We start from the raw sequence: 18,795 nt of genomic DNA, 5'->3' as shown, positions 1-18,795 counted from the left end.
TTGCTTATTGATAGGCTGAGATCGTCACAAAACAAACCCCAAATTTGACTATTGTCTCCCCAATTAGACTGTGAACAGGCAAGTTGTAAATAGGCAAGTGGTCTTATCCCTCTTTTGGAAACCCTTCTCTTATCACAGCGCCTAGTCAGTACTAAGAAAGCCCTCAGCACATGCTCACCTGTGTTTAATAATGGGGGCAAATGAAGTCAAGGTATTGTACTGAATACCTTGGGTGAACTGCTTAATTCATGGGCACAGCTTGCCTTGGCCAATCACCTCTAGAGATTGGTGATTTGGGAATAAAAGTGTCAATCTGGTACAGAGAGAGGAGCAAGACACCAAGTATGGATGGAGGTACCTGGCCCCACTACTGCATAGTCAATTCTCAGAGCACACACTCTTGGTGGTCATCACAGTATCATCTTTAGATGTTAGACACGGACCCAAGGCCATAAATGCTACTCACTCCAGGGAGTAATTCCTGAACGGGTAGGTGTAGTTTCCACTGCCTGTGTCACAGAGGGGGCCACTGAGCAAACCCAGTGAAGAAATGACCACACAATACACGGCGCCCACAGTGCCCTGCATGGCCAGGAGCATAGGGAACAGCATCTGAAATAGAACAGAATCAGAAATTCAGTGCAGCAATGCAGAGGGAGGTGGTGGTCCTTTTGAAAGATCCATCTTGAGTTTCCCGGCAAACTGAAGAGGGGAATTGATCTGGTGGGCATCCTTGTTTTGCTTCCCAAATGCACACAAAAAAATGGGGGCACTAGAGCTGAGAAGACCTATGTCCATTCATCTGCTCCATTTGCAATTCTTTTTTTAAACATCTTTATTGGAGTATAATTGCTTTACAATGTTGTGTTAGTTTCTGCTGTATAACAAAGTGAATCAGCTATACATATACATATATCCCCATATCCCCTCCCTCTTGTGTTTCCCTCCCACCCTCCCTATCCCACCCCTCTAGGTGGTCACAAAGCACGGAGCTGATCTCCCTGCGCTATGCGGCTGCTTCCCACTAGCTATCTATTTTACATTTGGTAGTGCATATATGTCCATGCCACTCTCTCCCTTCGTCCCAGCTTACCCTTCCCCCTCCCCATGTCCTCAAGTCCATTCTCTACGTCTGTGTCTTTAGTCCTATCCTGCCCCTAGGCAGGATATGTGTTAGCATATGGTATTTGTTTTTCTCTTTCTGACTTACTTCACTCTGTATGACAGACTCTAGGTCCATCCACCTCACTACAAATAACTCAATTTCATTTCTTTTTATGGCTCAGTAATATTCCATTGTATATATGTGCCACATGTTCTTCATCCATTCATCTGTCGATGGACACTTAGGTTGCTTCCATGTCCCGGCTATTGTAAATAGTGCTGCAATGAACATTGTGGTACATGACTCTTTTTGAATTATGGATTTCTCAGGGTATATGCCCAGGAGTGGGATTACAGGGTCATATGGCAATTCTATTTTTAGTTTTTTTTTTTTTTTTTTTTTTGTGAGCCTGGTCATTTATTTCTTTTTTTTTTTTTTTTTTTAAACATCTTTATTGAAGTATAATTGCTTTACAATGGTGTGCTAGCTTCTGCTTTACAACAAAGTGAATCAGTTACACATATACATATGTTGCCATATCTCTTCCCTCTTGCATCTCCCTCCCTCCCACCCTCCCTATCCCACCCCTCTAGGTGGTCACAAAGCACCGAGCTGATCTCCCTGTGCTATGCGGCTGCTTCCCACTAGCTATCTATTTTACATTTGGTAGTGTATATATGTCCATGACACTCTCTCACCCTGTCACATCTCACCCCTCCCCCTCCCCATATCCTCAAGTCCATTCTCTAGTAGGTCTGTGTCTTTATTCCCTTCTTGCCACTAGGTTCTTCATGACCTCTTTTTTTTTTTTTTTTTTTTTTTCCCTTAGATTCCATATATATGTGTTAGCATACTGTATTTGTTTTTCTCTTTCTGACTTACTTCACTCTGTATGACAGACTCTAACTCCATCCACCTCATTACAAACACCTCCATTTCATTTCTTTTTATGGCTGAGTAATATTCCATTGTATATATGTGCCACATCTTCTTTATCCATTCATCCGATGATGGACACCTAGGTTGCTTCCATGTCCTGGCTATTGTAAACAGAGCTGCAATGAATATTTTGGTACATGACTCTTTCTGAATTATGGTTTTCTCAGGGTATATGCCCAGTAGTGGGATTGCTGGGTTGTATGGTAGTTCTATTTTTAGTTTTTTAAGGAACCTCCATACTGTTCTCCATAGTGGCTGTATCAATTTACATTCCCACCAACAGTGCAAGAGTGTTCCCTTTTCTCCACACCCTCTCCAGCATTTATTGTTTCTAGATTTTTTGATGATGGCCATTCTGACCGGTGTGAGATGATACCTCATTGTAGTTTTGATTTGCATTTCTCTAATGATTAAAGATGTTGAGCATTCTTTCATGTGTCTGTTGGCAATCTGTATCTCTTCTTTGGAGAAATGTCTATTTAGGTCTTCTGCCCATTTTTGGATTGGGTTGTTTGTTTTTTTGTTATTGAGCTGCATGAGCTGCTTGTAAATCTTGGAGATTAATCCTTTGTCCGTTGCTTCATTTGCAAATATTTTCTCCCATTCTGAGGGTTGTCTTTTGGTCTTGTTTATGGTTTCCTTTGCTGTGCAAAAGCTTTTAAGTTTCATTAGGTCCCATTTGTTTATTTGTGTTTTTATTTCCATTTCTCTAGGACCTGGGTCAAAAAGGATCTTGCTGTGACTTATGTCATACAGTGTTCTGCCTATGTTTTCCTCTAAGAGTTTGATAGTGTCTGGCCTTACACTTAGGTCTTTAATCCATTTTGAGTTTATTTTTGTGTATGGTGTTAGGGAGTGTTCTAATTTCATACTTTTACATGTACCTGTCCAATTTTCCCAGCACCACTTATTGAAGAGGCTGTCTTTTCTCCACTGTATATGCTTGCCTCCTTTATCAAAGATAAGGTGACCATATGTGCGTGGGCTTATCTCTGGGCTTTCTATCCTGTTCCATTGATCTATATTTCTGTTTTTGTGCCAGTACCAAACTGTCTTGATTACTGTAGCTTTGTAATATAGTCTGAAGTCAGGGAGCCTGATTCCTCCAGCTCCATTTTTCGTTCTCAAGATTGCTTTGGCTATTCGGGGTCTTTTGTGTTTCCATACAAATTGTGCAATTTTTTGTTCTAGTTCTGTGAAAAATGCCAGTGGTAGTTTGATAGGGATTGCATTGAATCTGTAGATTGCTTTGGGTAGCAGAGTCATTTTCACAATGTTCATTCTTCCAATCCAAGAACATGGTATATCTCTCCATCTATTTGTATCATCTTTAATTTCTTTCATCAGTGTCCTATAATTTTCTGCATACAGGTCTTTTGTCTCCTTAGGTAGGTTTATTCCTAGGTATTTTATTCTTTTTGTTGCAATGGTAAACGGGAGTGTTTTCTTAATTTCACTTTCAGATTTTTCATCATTAGTATATAGGAATGCAAGAGATTTCTGTGCATTAATTTTGTATCCTGCTACTTTACCAAATTCATTGATTAGCTCTAGTAGTTTTCTGGTAGCATCTTTTGGATTCTCTATGTATAGTATCATGTCATCTGCAAACAGTGACAGCTTTACTTCTTCTTTTCCGATTTGGATTCCTTTTATTTCTTTTTCGTCTCTGATTGCTGTGGCTAACACTTCCAAAACTATGTTGAATAATAGTGGTGAGAGTGGGCAACCTTGTCTTGTTCCTGATCTTAGTGGAAATGGTTTCAGTTTTTCACCATTGAGGACAATGTTGGCTGTGGGTTTGTCATATATGGCCTTTATTATGTTGAGGAAAGTTCCCTCTATGCCTACTTTCTGCAGGACTTTTATCATAAATGGGTGTTGAATTTTGTCGAAAGCTTTCTCTGCATCTATTGAGATGATCATATGGTTTTTCTCCTTCAATTTGTTAATATGATGTATCACGTTGATTGATTTGCGTATATTGAAGAATCCTTGCATTCCTGGAATAAACCCCACTTGATCATGGTGTATGATCCTTTTAATGTGCTGTTGGATTCTGTTTGCTAGTATTTTGTTGAGGATTTTTGCATCTATGTTCATCAGTGATATTGGCCTGTAGTTTTCTTTCTTTGTGACATCTTTGCCTGGTTTTGGTATCAGGGTGATGGTGGCCTCGTAGAATGAGTTGGGGAGTGTTCCTCCCTCTGCAATATTTTGGAAGAGTTTGAGAAGGATAGGTGTTAGCTCTTCTCTAAATGTTTGATAGAATTCGCCTGTGAAGCCATCTGGTCCTGGGCTTTTGTGTGTTGGAAGATTTTTAATCACAGTTTCAATTTCAGTGCTTGTGATTGGTCTGTTCATATTTTCTATTTCTTCCTGGTTCAGTCTCGGCAGGTTGTGCATTTCTAAGAATCTGTCCATTTCTTCCAGGTTGTCCATTTTATTAGCATAGAGTTGCTTGTAGTAATCTCTTATGATCGTTTGTATTTCTGCAGTGTCAGTGGTTACTTCTCCTTTTTCATTTCTAATTCTATTAATTTGAGTCTTCTCCTTTTTTCTCTTGATGAGTCTGGCTAATGGTTTATCAATTTTGTTTATCTTCTCAAAGAACCAGCTTTTAGTTTCATTGATTTTTGCTATTGTTTCCTTCATTTCTTTTTCATTTATTTCTGATCTGATCTTTATGATTTCTTTCCTTCTGCTAGCTTTGGGGTTTTTTTGTTCTTCTTTCTCTAATTGCTTTAGGTGCAAGGTTAGGTTGTTTATTCGAGATGTTTCCTGTTTCTTGATGTAGGCTTGTATTGCTATAAACTTCCCTCTTAGAACTGCTTTTGCTGCATCCCATAGGTTTTGGATCGTCGTGTCTCCATTGTCATTTGTTTCCAGGTATTTTTTGATTTCCCCTTTGATTTCTTCAGTGATCACTTCGTTATTAAGTAGTGTATTGTGTAGCCTCCATGTGTTTGTATTTTTTACAGATCTTTTCCTGTAATTGATATCTAGTCTCATAGCGTTGTGGTCAGAAAAGATACTTGATACGATTTCAATTTTTTAAAATTTACCAAGGCTTGATTTGTGACCCAAGATATGATCTATCCTGGAGAATGTTCCATGAGCACTTGAGAAAAATGTGTATTCTGTTGTTTTTGGGTGGAATGTCCTATAAATATCAATTAAGTCCATCTTGTTTAATGTATCATTTAAAGCTTGTGTTTCCTTCTTTATTTTCATTTTGGATGATCTGTCCATTGGTGAAAGTGGGGTGTTAAAGTCCCCTACTATGATTGTGTTACTGTCGATTTCCCCTTTTATGGCTGTTAGTATTTGCCTTATGTATTGAGGTGCTCCTATGTTGGGTGCATAAATATTTACAATTGTTATACCTTCCTCTTGGATCGATCCCTTGATCATTATATAGTGTCCGTCTTTGTCTCTTGTAATTGTCTTTATTTTAAAGTCTATTTTGTCTGATATGAGAATTGCTACTCCAGCTTTCTTTTGATTTCCATTTGCATGGAATATCTTTTTCCATCCCCTCACTTTCAGTCTGTATGTGTCTCTAGGTCTGAAGTGGGTCTCTTGTAGACAGCATATATATGGGTCTTGTTTTTGTATCCATTCAGCCAGTCTGTGTCTTTTGGTGGGAGCATTTAATCCATTTACATTTAAGGTAATTATCGATATGTATGTTCCTATTCCCATTTTCTTAAATGTTTTGGGTTTGTTATTGTAGGTGTTTTCCTTCTCTTGTTTTTCTTGCCTAGAGAAGTTCCTTTAGCATTTGTTGTAAAGCTGGTTTGGTGGTGCTGAACTCTCTCAGCTTTTGCTTGTCTGTAAAGGTTTTAATTTCTCCATCAAATCTGAATGAGATCCTTGCTGGGTAGAGTAATCTTGGTTGTAGGTTTTTCTCCTTCATCACTTTAAGTATATCCTGCCACTCCCTTCTGGCTTGCAGCGTTTCTGCTGAAAGATCAGCTGTTAACCTTATGGGGATGCCCTTGTGTGTTATCTGTTGTTTTTCCCTTGCTGCTTTTAATATGTTTTCTTTATATCTAATTTTTGATAGTTTGATTAATATGTGTCTTGGTGTGTTTCTCCTTGGATTTATCCTGTATGGGACTCTCTGTGCTTCCAGGACTTGATTAACTATTTCCTTTCCCATATTAGGGAAGTTTTCAACTATAATCTCTTCAAATATTTTCTCAGTCCCTTTCTTTTTCTCTTCTTCTTCTGGGACCCCTATAATTCGAATGTTGGTGCGTTTAATGTTGTCCCAGAGGTCTCTGAGACTGTCCTCAGTTCTTTTCATTCTTTTTTCTTTATTCTGGTCTGCAGTAGTTATTTCCACCATTTTATCTTCCAGGTCACTTATCCGTTCTTCTGCCTCAGTTATTCTGCTATTGATCCCATCTAGGGTATTTTTAATTTCATTTATTGTGCTTGTCATCGTTTCTTGGTTCCTCTTTAGTTCTTCTACGTCCTTGTTAAATGTTTCTTGCATTTTGTCTATTCTATTTCCAAGACTTTGGATCATCCTTACTATCATTATTCTGAATTCTTTTTCAGGTAGACTACCTATTTCCTCTTCATTTGTTAGGTCTGGTGTGTTTTGACCCTGCTCCTTCATCTGCTGTGTGTTTTTCTGTCTTCTCATTTTGCTTATCTTACTGTGTTTGGGGTCTCCTTTTCACAGGCTGCAGGTTCGTAGTTCCCGTTGTTTTTGGTATCTGTCCCCAGTGGCTAAGGTTGGTTCAGTGGGTTGTGTAGGTTTCCTGGTGGAGGGAACTAGTGCCTGTGTTCTGGTGGATGAGGCTGGATGTTGTCTTTCTGGTGGGTTCGTCCACGTCTGGTGGTGTGTTTTGGGGTGTCTGTGGCCTTATTATGATTTTAGGCAGCCTCTCTGTTAATGGATGGGGCTGTGTTCCTGTCTTGCTAGTTGTTTGGCATAGGGTGTCCAGCACTGTAGCTTGCTGGTCGTTGAGTGAAGCTGGGTCTTGATGTTGAGATGGAGATCTGTGAGAGATTTTCGCCGTTTAGTATTACGTGGAGCTGGGAGGTCTCTTGTGGACCAGTGTCCTGAAGTTGGCTCTCCCACCTCAGAGGCACAGCCCTGATGCCTGGCTGGAGCACCAAGAGCCTTTCATCCACACGGCTCAGAATAAAAGGGAGAAAAAATGGAAAGAAAGAAAAAAAGAGGATAAAATAAAATAAAATAAAGCAATTATAATAAAAAATAAGAAAAAAAATTATTAAGAGTAAATTTATTAAGAAAAAATTTTTTTTTTAATTTTTAAAAATAGATTTATTAATTTTTTATACTAAAAATAAGAAAAAAATTATTTAGAAAAAATTTATTAAGAAAAAAAATTTTTTAATTTTTTAAAATAAAAAATATGAAAAAACTTATTAAAAATTTTTTTTAAAAATAGAAAATAAGGAAAGAATTATTAAGAAAACATTTATTAGGGAAAAAAAAAATTTTTAAGCCAAAAAAAAAAAAAAAAACGGACGGACCTAACCCTAGGACTAACGGTGAGAGCAAAGCTATACAGACAAAATCTCACCCAGAAGCATACACATCTACACTCACAAAAAAAAGGAAAAGGGGAAAAGTTAATATATCCTGCTCCCAAAGTCCATCTCCTAAATTTGGGATGATTCGTTGTCTATTCAGGTATTTAACAGATGCAGGCACATCAAGTTGTTTGTGGAGCTTTAATCCGCTGCTTCTGAGGCTGCTGGGAGAGATTTCCCTTTCTCTTCTTTGTTCGTACAGCTCCCGGGGTTCAGCTTTGGATTTGGACCCGCCTCTGCATGTAGGTCCCCTGAGGGCGTCTGTTCCCCGCCCAGACAGAACGGGGTTAAAGGAGCAGCTGATTCGGGGGCTCTGGCTCAGTCAGGCCGGGGGGAGGGAGCGGTACGGAGGAGGCGGGGCGAGCCTGCGGCGGCAGAGGCCGGCGTGACGTTGCAGCAGCCTGAGGCGCGCCGTGCGCTCTCCCGGGGAAGTTGTCCCCGGATTACGGGAGCCTGGCCGTGGCGGGCTGCACAGGCTCCCGGGAGGGGCGGTGTGGAGAATGACCTGTGCTCGCCCACAGGCTGTTTGGTGGCGGCAGCAGCAGCCTTAGCGTCTCATGCCCGTCTCTGGGGTCCGCGCTGATAGCCGCGGCTCGCGCCCGTCTCTGGAGTTCGTTTAAGTGGCGCTCTGAATCCCCTCTCCTTGCACGCCGCGAAACAAAGAGGCAAGAAAAAGTCTCCTGCCTCTTCGGCAGCTGCAGACTTTTTCTCGTGCACCCTCTCGGCTAGTTGTGGTGCGCTAGACCCTTCAGGCTGTGTTCATGCAGCCAACCCCAGTCCTCTCCCTGGGATCCGACCGAAGCCCGCGCCTCAGCTCCCAGCCCCCGCCCGCCCCGGCGGGTGAGCAGACAAGCCTCTCGGGCTGGTGAGTGCTGCTCGGCGCCGAGCCTCTGTGCGGGAATCTCTCCGTTTTTCCCTCTGCGTCCCTGTTGCTGTGGGATCCGCGCTGATAGCCGCGGCTCGCGCCCGTCTCTGGAGCTCGTTTAGGCGGCGCTCTGAATCCCCTCTCCTTGCGCGCCGCGAAACAAAGAGGCAAGAAAAATTCTCTTGCCTCTTTGGCAGCTGCAGTCTTTTTCCCGGACTCCCTCCCGGCTAGCACCGAAGCCCGAGCCCCAGCTCCCAGGCCCCGCCCGCCCCGGCGGCTGAGCAGACAAGCCTCTCGGGCTGGTGAGTGCTGGTCGGCACCGCTCCTCTGTGCGGGAATCTCCGCTTTGCCCTCCGCACCAATGTGGCTGCGCTCTCCTCCGTGGCTCCGAAGCTTCCCCCCTCTGCTACCCGCAGTCTCTGCCCACGAAGGGGCTTCCTAGTGTGTGGAAACCTTTCCTCCTTCACAGCTCCCTCCCACTGGTGCAGGTCCCGTCCCTATTCTTTTGTCTCTGTTATTTCTTTTTTCTTTTGCCCTACCCAAGTACGTGGGGATTTTCTTGCCTTTTGGGAGGTCTGACGTCTTCTGCCAGCGTTCAGTGGGTGTTCTGTAGGAGCAGTTCCACGTGTAGATGTATTTCTCATGTATCTGTGGGGAGGAAGGTGATCTCTGCGTCTTACTCTTCCGCCATCTTGCCCCCCTGGTCCTATTTTTAGTTTTTTAAGGGACCTACATACTGTTCTCCATAGTGGCTGTATCAATTTACATTCCCACCAACAGTGCAAGAGGGTTCCCTTTTCTCCACACCCTCTCCAGCATTTATTGTTTGTAGATTTTTTGATGATGGCCATTCTGACCAGTGTGAGGTGACACCTCATTGTAGTTTTGATTTGCATTTCTCTAATGATTAGTGATGTTGAGCATCCTGTCATGTGTTTGTTGGCAATCTGTATATCTTCTTTGGAGAAATGTCTATTTAGGTCTTCTGCCCATTTTTGGATTGGGGTGTTTGTTGTTTTGATATTGAGCTGCATGAGCTGTTTGTATATTTTGGAGATTAATCCTTTGTCAGTTGCTTCATTTGCAAATATTTTCTCCCATTCTGAGGGTTGTCTTTTCGTCTTGTTTATGGTTTCCTTTGCTGTGTAAAAGCTTTTAAGTTTCATTAGGTCCCATTTCTTTGTTTTTGATTTTATTTCCATTTCTCTAGGAGGTGGGTCAAAAAGGATCTTGCTGTGATTTATCATAGAGTGTTCTGTCTATGTTTTCCTCTACGAGTTTTTTTTTTAATTCAAACAGAAAGTCACAAAAATTGTAATCATCCTCATCAGTTCACTCAGTCCCATGTAATTAATTTTTTTTCATCTTGATCTTTTGTTAGCACTTTTATGAATTCATCAGTTTTCCATTAGAGTTCTGAAAATGCTTATTCATTCAGTTCAGCAGTATAGTCAGTTAGCAGAAACCTGTACTTGTCAGAGTCTTTTCCATGAATTCCTTGAAGATGAAACCCTTTTATAGGAACATGTTTGCAAAAGCATCAGAGTACACCCAGAACTGTCTGTAAATGACAAAAGACTGAAAAATGACCATGGTTAAAGATTTGATGAAAGTTCTTAATAATGCAAGTGACAAGGAAATTTAGTTATTTCTGAGATATACATTTTAATGTAATGACTAGAATTATGACTTATAACATTATACCAGAACATATAAGATTTTTAGAAATTTCATGTAATGTCTGAAACATTTATATTAACTTATTTCTATACAAATAACCCAAAGAAAGTTTAGTATTAGTAGGTTTTTTTGATTTTTTTTGTGTGTGTGTGTGTTTTATACTGCAGGTTCTTATTAGTCATCAATTTTATGCACATCAGTGTATACATATCAATCCCAATCGCCCAATTCAGCACACCACCATCCCCATCCCACCGCGATTTTCCCCCCTTGGTGTCCATACGTTTGTTCTCTACATCTGTGTCTCAACTTCTGCCCTGAAAACTGGTTCATCTGTACCATTTTTCTAGGTTCCACATACATGCGTTAATATACAAAATTTGTTTTTCTGTTTCTGACTTACTTCACTCTGTATGACAGTCTCTAGATCCATCCACGTCTCAACAAATGACTCAATTTCGTTCCTTTTTATGGCTGAGTAATATTCCATTGTATACGTGTACCACAACTTCTTTATCCATTCGTCTGTCGATGGGCATTTAAGTTGCTTCCATGACCTGGCTATTGTAAATAGTGCTGCAGTGAACATTGGGGTGCATGTGTCTTTTTGAACTATGGTTTTCTCTGGGTATATGTCCAGTAGTGGGATTGCTGGATCATATGGTAATTCTATTTTTAGCTTTTTAAGGAACCTCCATACAGTTCTCCATAGTGGCTGTATCAATTTACATTCCCACCAACAGTGCAAGAGGGTTCCCTTTTCTCCGCACCCTCTCCAACATTTGCTGTTTGTAGATTTTCTGATGATGCCCATTCTGACTGGTGTGAGGTGATACCTCATTGTAGTTTTGATTTGCATTTCTCTAATAATTAGTGCTGTTGAGCATCTTTTCATGTGCTTCTTGGCCATCTGTATGTCTTCTTTGGAGAAATGTCTATTTAGGTCTTCTGCCCATTTCTGGATTGGGTTGTTTGTTTCTTTGATATTGAGCTGCACGAGCTGTTTATATATTTTGGAGATTAATGCTTTGTCCATTGATTCATTTGCAAATATTTTCTCCCATTCTCAGGGTTGTCTTTTCGTCTTGTTTATGGTTTCCTTTGCTCTGCAAAAGCTTTGAAGTTTCATTAGGTCCCATTTGTTTATTTTTGTTTTTATTTCCATTACTCTAGGAGGTGGATCAAAAAAGATCTTGCTGTGATTTATGTCAAAGAGTGTTCTTCCTATGTTTTCCTCTAAGAGTTTTATAGTGTCCGGTCTTACATTTAGGTCTCAAATCCATTTTGGGTTTATTTTTGGGTATGGTGTTAGAGAGTGTTCTAATTTCATTCTTTTACATGTAGCTGTCCAGTTTTCCCAGCACCACTTATTGAAGAGACTGTCTTTTCTCCATTGTATATCTTTACCTCCTTTGTCATAGATTGGTTGACCATAGGTGTGTGGGTTTATCTCTGGGCTTTCTATCTTGTTCCATTGATCTGTATTTCTGTTTTTTGTGCCAGTACCATATTGTCTTGATTACTGTAGCTTTGTAGTATAGTCTGAAGTCAGAGTCTGATTCCTCCAGCTCCATTTTTTCCCCTCAAGACTGCTTTGGCTATTCAGGGTCTTTTGTGTCTCCATACAAATTTTAAGATGATTTGTTCTAGTTCTGTAAAAAATGACATTGGTAATTTGATAGGGATTACATTGAATCTGTAGCTTGCTTTGGGTAGTATAGTCATTTTCACAATATTGATTCTTCCAATCCAAGAACATGGTATATCTCTCATCTGTTGATATCATCTTTAATTTCTTTCATCAGTGTCTTATAGTTTTCTGCATACAGGTCTTTTTTCTCCCTAGGTAGGTTTATTCCTAGGTATTTTATTCTGTTTGTTGCAATTGTAAATGGGAGTGTTTCCATAATTTCTCTTTCAGATTTTTCATCATTAGTGTATAGGAATGCAAGAGATTTCTGTGGATTAATTTTGTATCCTGCAACTTTACCAAATTCATTGATTAGCTCTAGTAGTTTTCTGGTGGCATTATTAGGATTCTCTATGTATAGTATCATGTCATCTGCAAACAGTGACAGTTTAACTTCTTCTTTTCCAGTTTGGATTCCTTTTATTTCTTTTTCTTCTCCGATTGCTCTGGCTAGGACTTCCAAAACTATGTTGAATAATAGTGGTGAGAGTGGACATCCTTGTCTCATTCCTGATCTTAGAGGAAATGCTTTCAGTTTTTCACCATTGAGAATGATGTTTGCTGTGGGTTTGTCATATATGGCCTTTATTATGTTGAGGTAGGTTCCCTCTATGCCCACTTTCTGGAGAATTTTTATCATAAATGGGTGTTGAATTTTGTCAAAAGCTTTTTGTGCATCTATTGAGATGATCATATGGTTTTTATTCTTCAATTTGTTAATATGGTTTATCACATTGATTGATTTGCGTATATTGAAGAAACCTTGCATCCCTGGGATAAATCCCACTTGATCGTGGTGTATGATCCTTTTAATGTGTTGTTGGATTCTGTTTGCTAGTATTTTGTTGAGGATTTTTGTATCTATATTCATGAGTGATATTGGTCTGTAATTTTCTTTTTTTGTAGTATCTTTGTCTGGTTTTGGTATCAGGGTGATGGTGGCCTCATAGAATGAGTTTGGGAGTGTTCCTTCCTCTGCAATTTTTTGCAAGAGTTTGAGAAGGATGGGTGTTAGCTCTTCTCTAAATGTTTGATAGAATTCACCTGTGAAGCCATCTGGTCCTGGACTTTTCGTTTGTGGGAAGATTTTTAATCACAGTTTCAATTTCATTACTTGTGATTAGTCTGTTCATATTTTCTGTTTCTTCCTGGTTCAGTCTTGGAAGGTTATACCTTTCTAAGAATTTGTCCGTTTTTTCCAGGTTGTCCATTTTATTGGCATAGAGTTGCTTGTAGTAGTCTCTTAGGAGGCTTTGTATTTCTGCGGTGTCTGTTGTAACTTCTCCCTTTTCATTTCTAATTTTATTGATTTGAGTCTGCTCCCTCTTTTTCTTGATGAGTCTGGCTAATGGTTTATCAATTTTGTTTATCTTCTCCAAGAACCAGCTTTTAATTTTATTGATCTTTGCTATTGTTTTCTTTGTTTCTATTTCATTTATTTCTGCTCTGATCTTTACGATTTCTTTCCTTCTGCTAACTTTGGGTTTTGTTTGTTCTTCTTTCTCTAGTTCCTTTAGGTTTAAGGTTAGATTGTTTATTTGAGATTTTTCTTGTTTCTTGAGGTAGGCTTGTATAGCTATAAACTTCCCTCTTAGAACTGCTTTTGCTGCATCCCATAGATTTTGGATCGTCGTGTTTTCATTGTCATTTGTATCTCGGTATTTTTTGATTTCCTCTTTGAATTCTTCAGTGATCTCTTGGTTATTTAGTAACGTATTGTTTAGCCTCCATGTGTTTGTGTTTTTTACGTTTTTTTCCCTGTAATTCATTTCTAATCTCATAGTGTTGTGGTCAGAAAAGATGCTTGATATGATTTCAGTTTTCTTAAATTTACGGATGGTTGATTTGTGACCCAAGATGTGATCTATCCTGGAGAATATTCCATGCACACTTGAGGAGAAAGTGTAATATGCTGTTTTTGGATGGAATGTCCTATAAATATCAATTAAATCTATCTGGTCTATTGTGTCATTTAAAGCTTCTGTTTCCGTATTTATTTTCATTTTGGATGATCTGTCCATTGGTGTAAGTGCGGTGTTAAAGTCCCCCACTATTATTGTGTTACTGTCGATTTCCTCTTTTATAGCTGTTAGCAGTTGCCTTATGTATTGAGGTGCTCCTATTTTGGGTGCATATATATTTATAATTGTTATATCTTCTTCTTGGATTGATCCCTTGATCATTATGTAGTGTCCTTCCTTGTCTCTTGTAACATTCTTTATTTTAAAGTCTATTTTATCTGATATGAGTATAGCTACTCCAGCTTTCTTTTGATTTCCATTTGCATGGAATATCTTTTTCCATCCCCTCACTTTCAGTCTGTATGTGTCCCTAGGTCTGAAGTGGGTCTCTTGTAGACAGCATATATATGGGTCTTGTTTTTGTATCCATTCAGCAAGCCTGTGTCTTTTGGTTGGAGCATTTAATCCATTCACGTTTAAGGTAATTATCAATATGTATGTTCCTATGACCATTTTCTTAATTGTTTTGTGTTTGTTTTTGTAGGTCCTTTTCTTCTCTTATGTTTCCCACTTAGAGAAGTTCCTTTACCATTTGTTGTAGAGCTGGTTTGGTGGTGCTGAATTCTCTTAGGTTTTGCTTGTCTGTAAAGCTTTTGATTTCTCCATCGAATCTGAATGAGATCCTTGCCAGGTAGAGTATTCTTGGTTGTAGGTTCTTCCCTTTCATCACTTTAAGTATATCATGCCACTTCTTTCTGGCTTGTAGAGTTTCTGCTGCGAAATCAGCTGTTAACCTTATGGGAGTTCCCTTGTATGTTATTTGTCATTTTTCCCTTGCTGCTTTCAGTAATTTTTCTTTGTCTTTAATTTTTGCCAATTTGATTACTATGTGTCTTGGCGTGTTTCTCCTTGGGGTCATCCTGTATGGTACTCTCTGTTCTTCCTGGACTTGGGTGGCTTTTTCCTTTCCCATGGTAGGGAAATTTTCGACTATAATCTCTTCAAATATTTTCTCGGGTCCTTTCTCTCTCTCGTCTCCTTCTGGGACCCCCATTATGCAAATGTTGTTGCGTTTAATGTTGTCCCAGAGGTCTCTTAGGCTGTCTTCATTTCTCTTCATTCTTTTTTCTTTATTCTGTTCTGCAGCAGTGAATTCCACCATTCTGTCTTCCAGGTCACTTATCCGTTCTTCTGCCTCAGTTATTCTGCTATTGATTCCTTCTAGTGTAGTTTTCATTTCAGTTATTGTAATGTTCGTCTCTGTTTGTTTGTTCTTTAATTCTTCTAGGTCCTTGTTAAACATTTCTTGCATCTTCTCGATCTTTGCCTCCATTCTTTTTCCGAGGTCCTGGATCATCTTCATTATCATCATTCTGAATTCCTTTTCTGGAAGGTTGCCTATCTCCACTTCATTTAGTTGTTTTTCTGGGGTTTTATCTTGTTCCTTCATCTGGTATATAGCCCTCTGCCTTTTCATCTTGTCTGTCTTTCTGTGAATGTGGTTTTTGTTCCAGAGGCTGCAGGATTGTAGTTCTTCTTGCTTCTGTTGTCTGCCCTCTGGTGGATGAGGCTATCTAAGAGGCTTGATGGGAGGCACTGGTGGTGGGTAGAGCTGACTCTCTAAGAGTTTTATAGTGTCTGGCCTTACATTTAGGTCTTTAATTCATTTTGAGTTTATTTTTGTGTATGGTGTTAGGGAGTGTTCTAATTTCATTCTTTGACATGCAGCTGTCCAGTTTTCCCAGCACCACTTATTGAAGAGGCTGTCTTTTCTCCATTGTGTATTCTTGCCTCCTTTATCAAAGATAAGGTGACTGTAGGTGCGTGCGTTTATCTCTGGGCTTTCTATCCTGTTCCATTGAACTACGTTTCTGTTTTTGTGCGAGTACCATACTGTCTTTTTTTTTTTAAATTTTATTTATTTATTTTTGGCTGTGTTGGGTCTTTGTTTCTGTGCAAGGGCTTTCTCTAGTTGCGGTGAGTGGGGGCCACTCTTCATTGCGGTGAGCGGGCTTCTCACTCTCGTGGCCTCTCTTGTTGTGGAGCACAGGCTCCAGACACGGAGGCTCAGTAGTTGTGGCTCACGGGCCTAGTTGCTCTGTGGCATGTGGATTCTTCCCAGACCAGGGCTCAAACCCGTGTCCCCTGCATTAGCAGGCAGATTCTCAACCACTGCGCCACCAGGGAAGCCCACCATACTGTCTTGATTACTGTGGCTTTGTAGTATAGTCTGAAGAAGTCAGGGGGCCTGATTCCTCCAGCTCCGTTTTTCTTTCTCAAGATTGCTTTGGCTATTTGGGGTCTTTTGTGTTTCCATACAAATTGTGAAATTTTTTGTTCTAGTTCTGTGAAAAATGCCATTGGTTGTTTGATAGGGATTGCACTGAATCTGTAGATTGCTTTGGGTATTATAGGCATTTTCACAATGTTGCTTCTTCCAATCCAAGAACATGGTATATCTCTCCATCTGTTTGTATCATCTTGAATTTCTTTTATCATTGTCTTATAATTTTCTGCATACAGGTCTTTTGTCTCCTTAGGTAGGTTTATTCCTAGGTATTTTATTCTTTTTGTTGCAATGGTAAATGGGAGTGTTTCCTTAATTTCTCTTTCAGATTTTTCATCATTAGTGTATAGGAATGCAAGAGATTTCTGTGGATTAATTTTGTATCCTGCTACTTTACCAAGTTCATTGATTAGCTCTAGTAGTTTTCTGGTGGCATTTTTAGGATTCTCTATGTATAGTATCATGTCATCTGCAAACAGTGACAGTTTAACTTCTTCTTTTCCAGTTTGGATTCCTTTTGTTTCTTATTCTTCTCTGATTGCTGTGGCTAAAACTTCCAAAACTATGTTGAATAATAGTGGTGACAGTGGGCAACCTTGTCTTGTTCCTGATCTTAGAGGAAATGCTTTCAGTTTTTCACCATTGAGAATGATGTTGGCTGTGGGTTTGTCATATATGGCCTTTATTATGTTAAGGTAAGTTCCCTCTATGCCTACTTTCTGGAGGGTTTTTATCATAAATGGGTGTTCCATTTGCAATTGTAATGAATGAAATCACACACTACAAAATTGTGAGCAGGAAATGTAACTTATTCATCACTGAACTCTTAGAGCCTACACACTGCCTGGCACGTAATATACGTGTGCTGCCAGTCTCCTAGTCTGCACTCACAGCAGACATCAGTAATTGATCTCAGCACTCTTCCCCTAGAAGAAAAAGCACCACAGTCCTCAAAACAGAACAACTGACCAATTGGTATTGGCTTTGTTTGAAACCTAAATGAAACCTACTCACCATCCTGGTGGTGGGTGTTCAGTAAGTGTTGTATGATTGGATGAATAAATGAATAGTCATTTTTCTAATGCCTGAGTCAGCGGTAAACACAGGGCCTTGTACTGTGTACAAACTCCATAAACGTGTTGACTGGGTGGGTGAATGAGTGTGACTGCAAGGCAAGCGTCTGGGAGAGGCGACCTTCTGGCATATTAGTGCATTAAATTGGGGCAAAGCTGAGGGACTCGTTTGCTTCAAAGCATGAGCTGTTATTCCTGGCACATTCATGTTGTGTCTTTCTTACCACAGGAAGTGAGGGAGGGGCTGGCTGGAGTTGAATGGAATGACTCAGGGAGCTCCTTGGAGATGGTCCTCAAATGACCTGGTGGCTAAGGTCTCTGTGGAGGGTCTGACTGGGGACTGCAAGGGTTGGGAGAGGGGACTCTGAGAGCAGAAAAGAAGTGAGACAGTGTATGAACTAGGAATATAAGAACAGTGAACAGCTTGCTGTGAGCAGGGACCTTGGTAAGCAGGTTTGTATGTGGGAAAGGGCACGATCTTGGGGGTCAGGAGACCAAGACGAGTCCCAGGTCAGCCAGACCTGACTTCACTGGGTGTGTCTTGAGAGCTGACCGTGTGTCAGGCATCTGGGAGTATGTAGATGATAACTGTGGACCTTGCCTTGAAGAAAGCAGCTTATACTCTTCCTGGAGTTGCGTAAATAGTCTTATATGTCCATTCCAGCTCTAAGATTACAGCCATGAGAATCTGGGCAGGCCACTCAGCCTCTCTGGGCTTTTCCTTTCCTATTCATCTAATGTAGACAAGTTTGTAAAATTTGTGGTGACATTTCCATTGGTTTCTTCCAGCAGCGTTGGGCAGTAGAAAGAGCAGTGATATAAGAGGGCCACATGTCAGGAACAAGACATAGATACATAATGGATACACTTACAGAGTGTCAGCCTTCTGTTCTTCATGGGGCGATTGTAAGAGAGTATCTGTGAAAGAGTTTTTGACAGTAAAATCTCCAATTCTCTTCTTGCTCAAATCCCAGTTCTAGGATGTGTTAATCTACTGGCTATTAGGGAAATAAGAAAGCCAGAGGATGGAGGGTCCTAGACCTTCCCACAGACAGACAGACTGATAGAAACAACCAACCAAACCCTGGCAGGCTGGTCCACCAGAACTCACGGGCTTTGTGTGTTAACGGCTCTCTTTATACCCTCTCCAGGCTCATTCTTCCTGGCATCTCATGCAATAACCCTCATCACTGTTGGAGAGAGCCCTGCATAATATCACTGTACTTTAAAAGGAAGTATTAGTCACTTAGATGTGGAATCTAAAAAATAATACAAGTGGATGTATATGCAAAACAGAAACAGACTCACAGATACAGAAAACAAACTCATGGTTACCAAAGGGGAGAGGGAAGGGGAGTGGGACAAATTAGGCATATGGGATTAACAGATACAAACGATTATGTATAAAATAGATAACCAAAAAAGATATGCTATATAGCACAAGGAATTATACCCATGATCTTGTAATAACCTGTAATGGAGTATAATCTGCAAAAATACTGAATCACTATGCTCCACACCTGAAACTAACACAATATTGTAAATCAACTATACTTCGATAAAACTAAATAAATGAAAAGAGGGTATTAGAAGTACTAGACTATGGTCAATGGGTTAA

General features: G+C 40.1%; 1 protein-coding gene across 1 annotated transcript in view; it reads right to left on the bottom strand.

Moving 5' to 3' along the window:
- The window catches only part of LOC133099846 (transmembrane 4 L6 family member 1-like), a 47,994-nt gene that overhangs the window by 20,032 nt on the left and 9,167 nt on the right, over nt 1-18,795 (bottom strand). The window contains exon 3 of the mRNA XM_061203703.1: nt 467-612. Within this exon, the coding sequence (XP_061059686.1) occupies nt 467-612 (146 nt within the window). The remainder of the gene's footprint in view (nt 1-466; nt 613-18,795) is intronic.

The sequence above is a fragment of the Eubalaena glacialis genome, chromosome 10, assembly GCF_028564815.1.
Source record: "Eubalaena glacialis isolate mEubGla1 chromosome 10, mEubGla1.1.hap2.+ XY, whole genome shotgun sequence".
Classification (NCBI taxonomy): Eukaryota; Metazoa; Chordata; class Mammalia; order Artiodactyla; family Balaenidae; genus Eubalaena; species Eubalaena glacialis.
The sequence above is the reverse complement of the archived record's forward strand: the minus strand, read 5'-3'. Positions and strand labels throughout refer to the sequence as shown.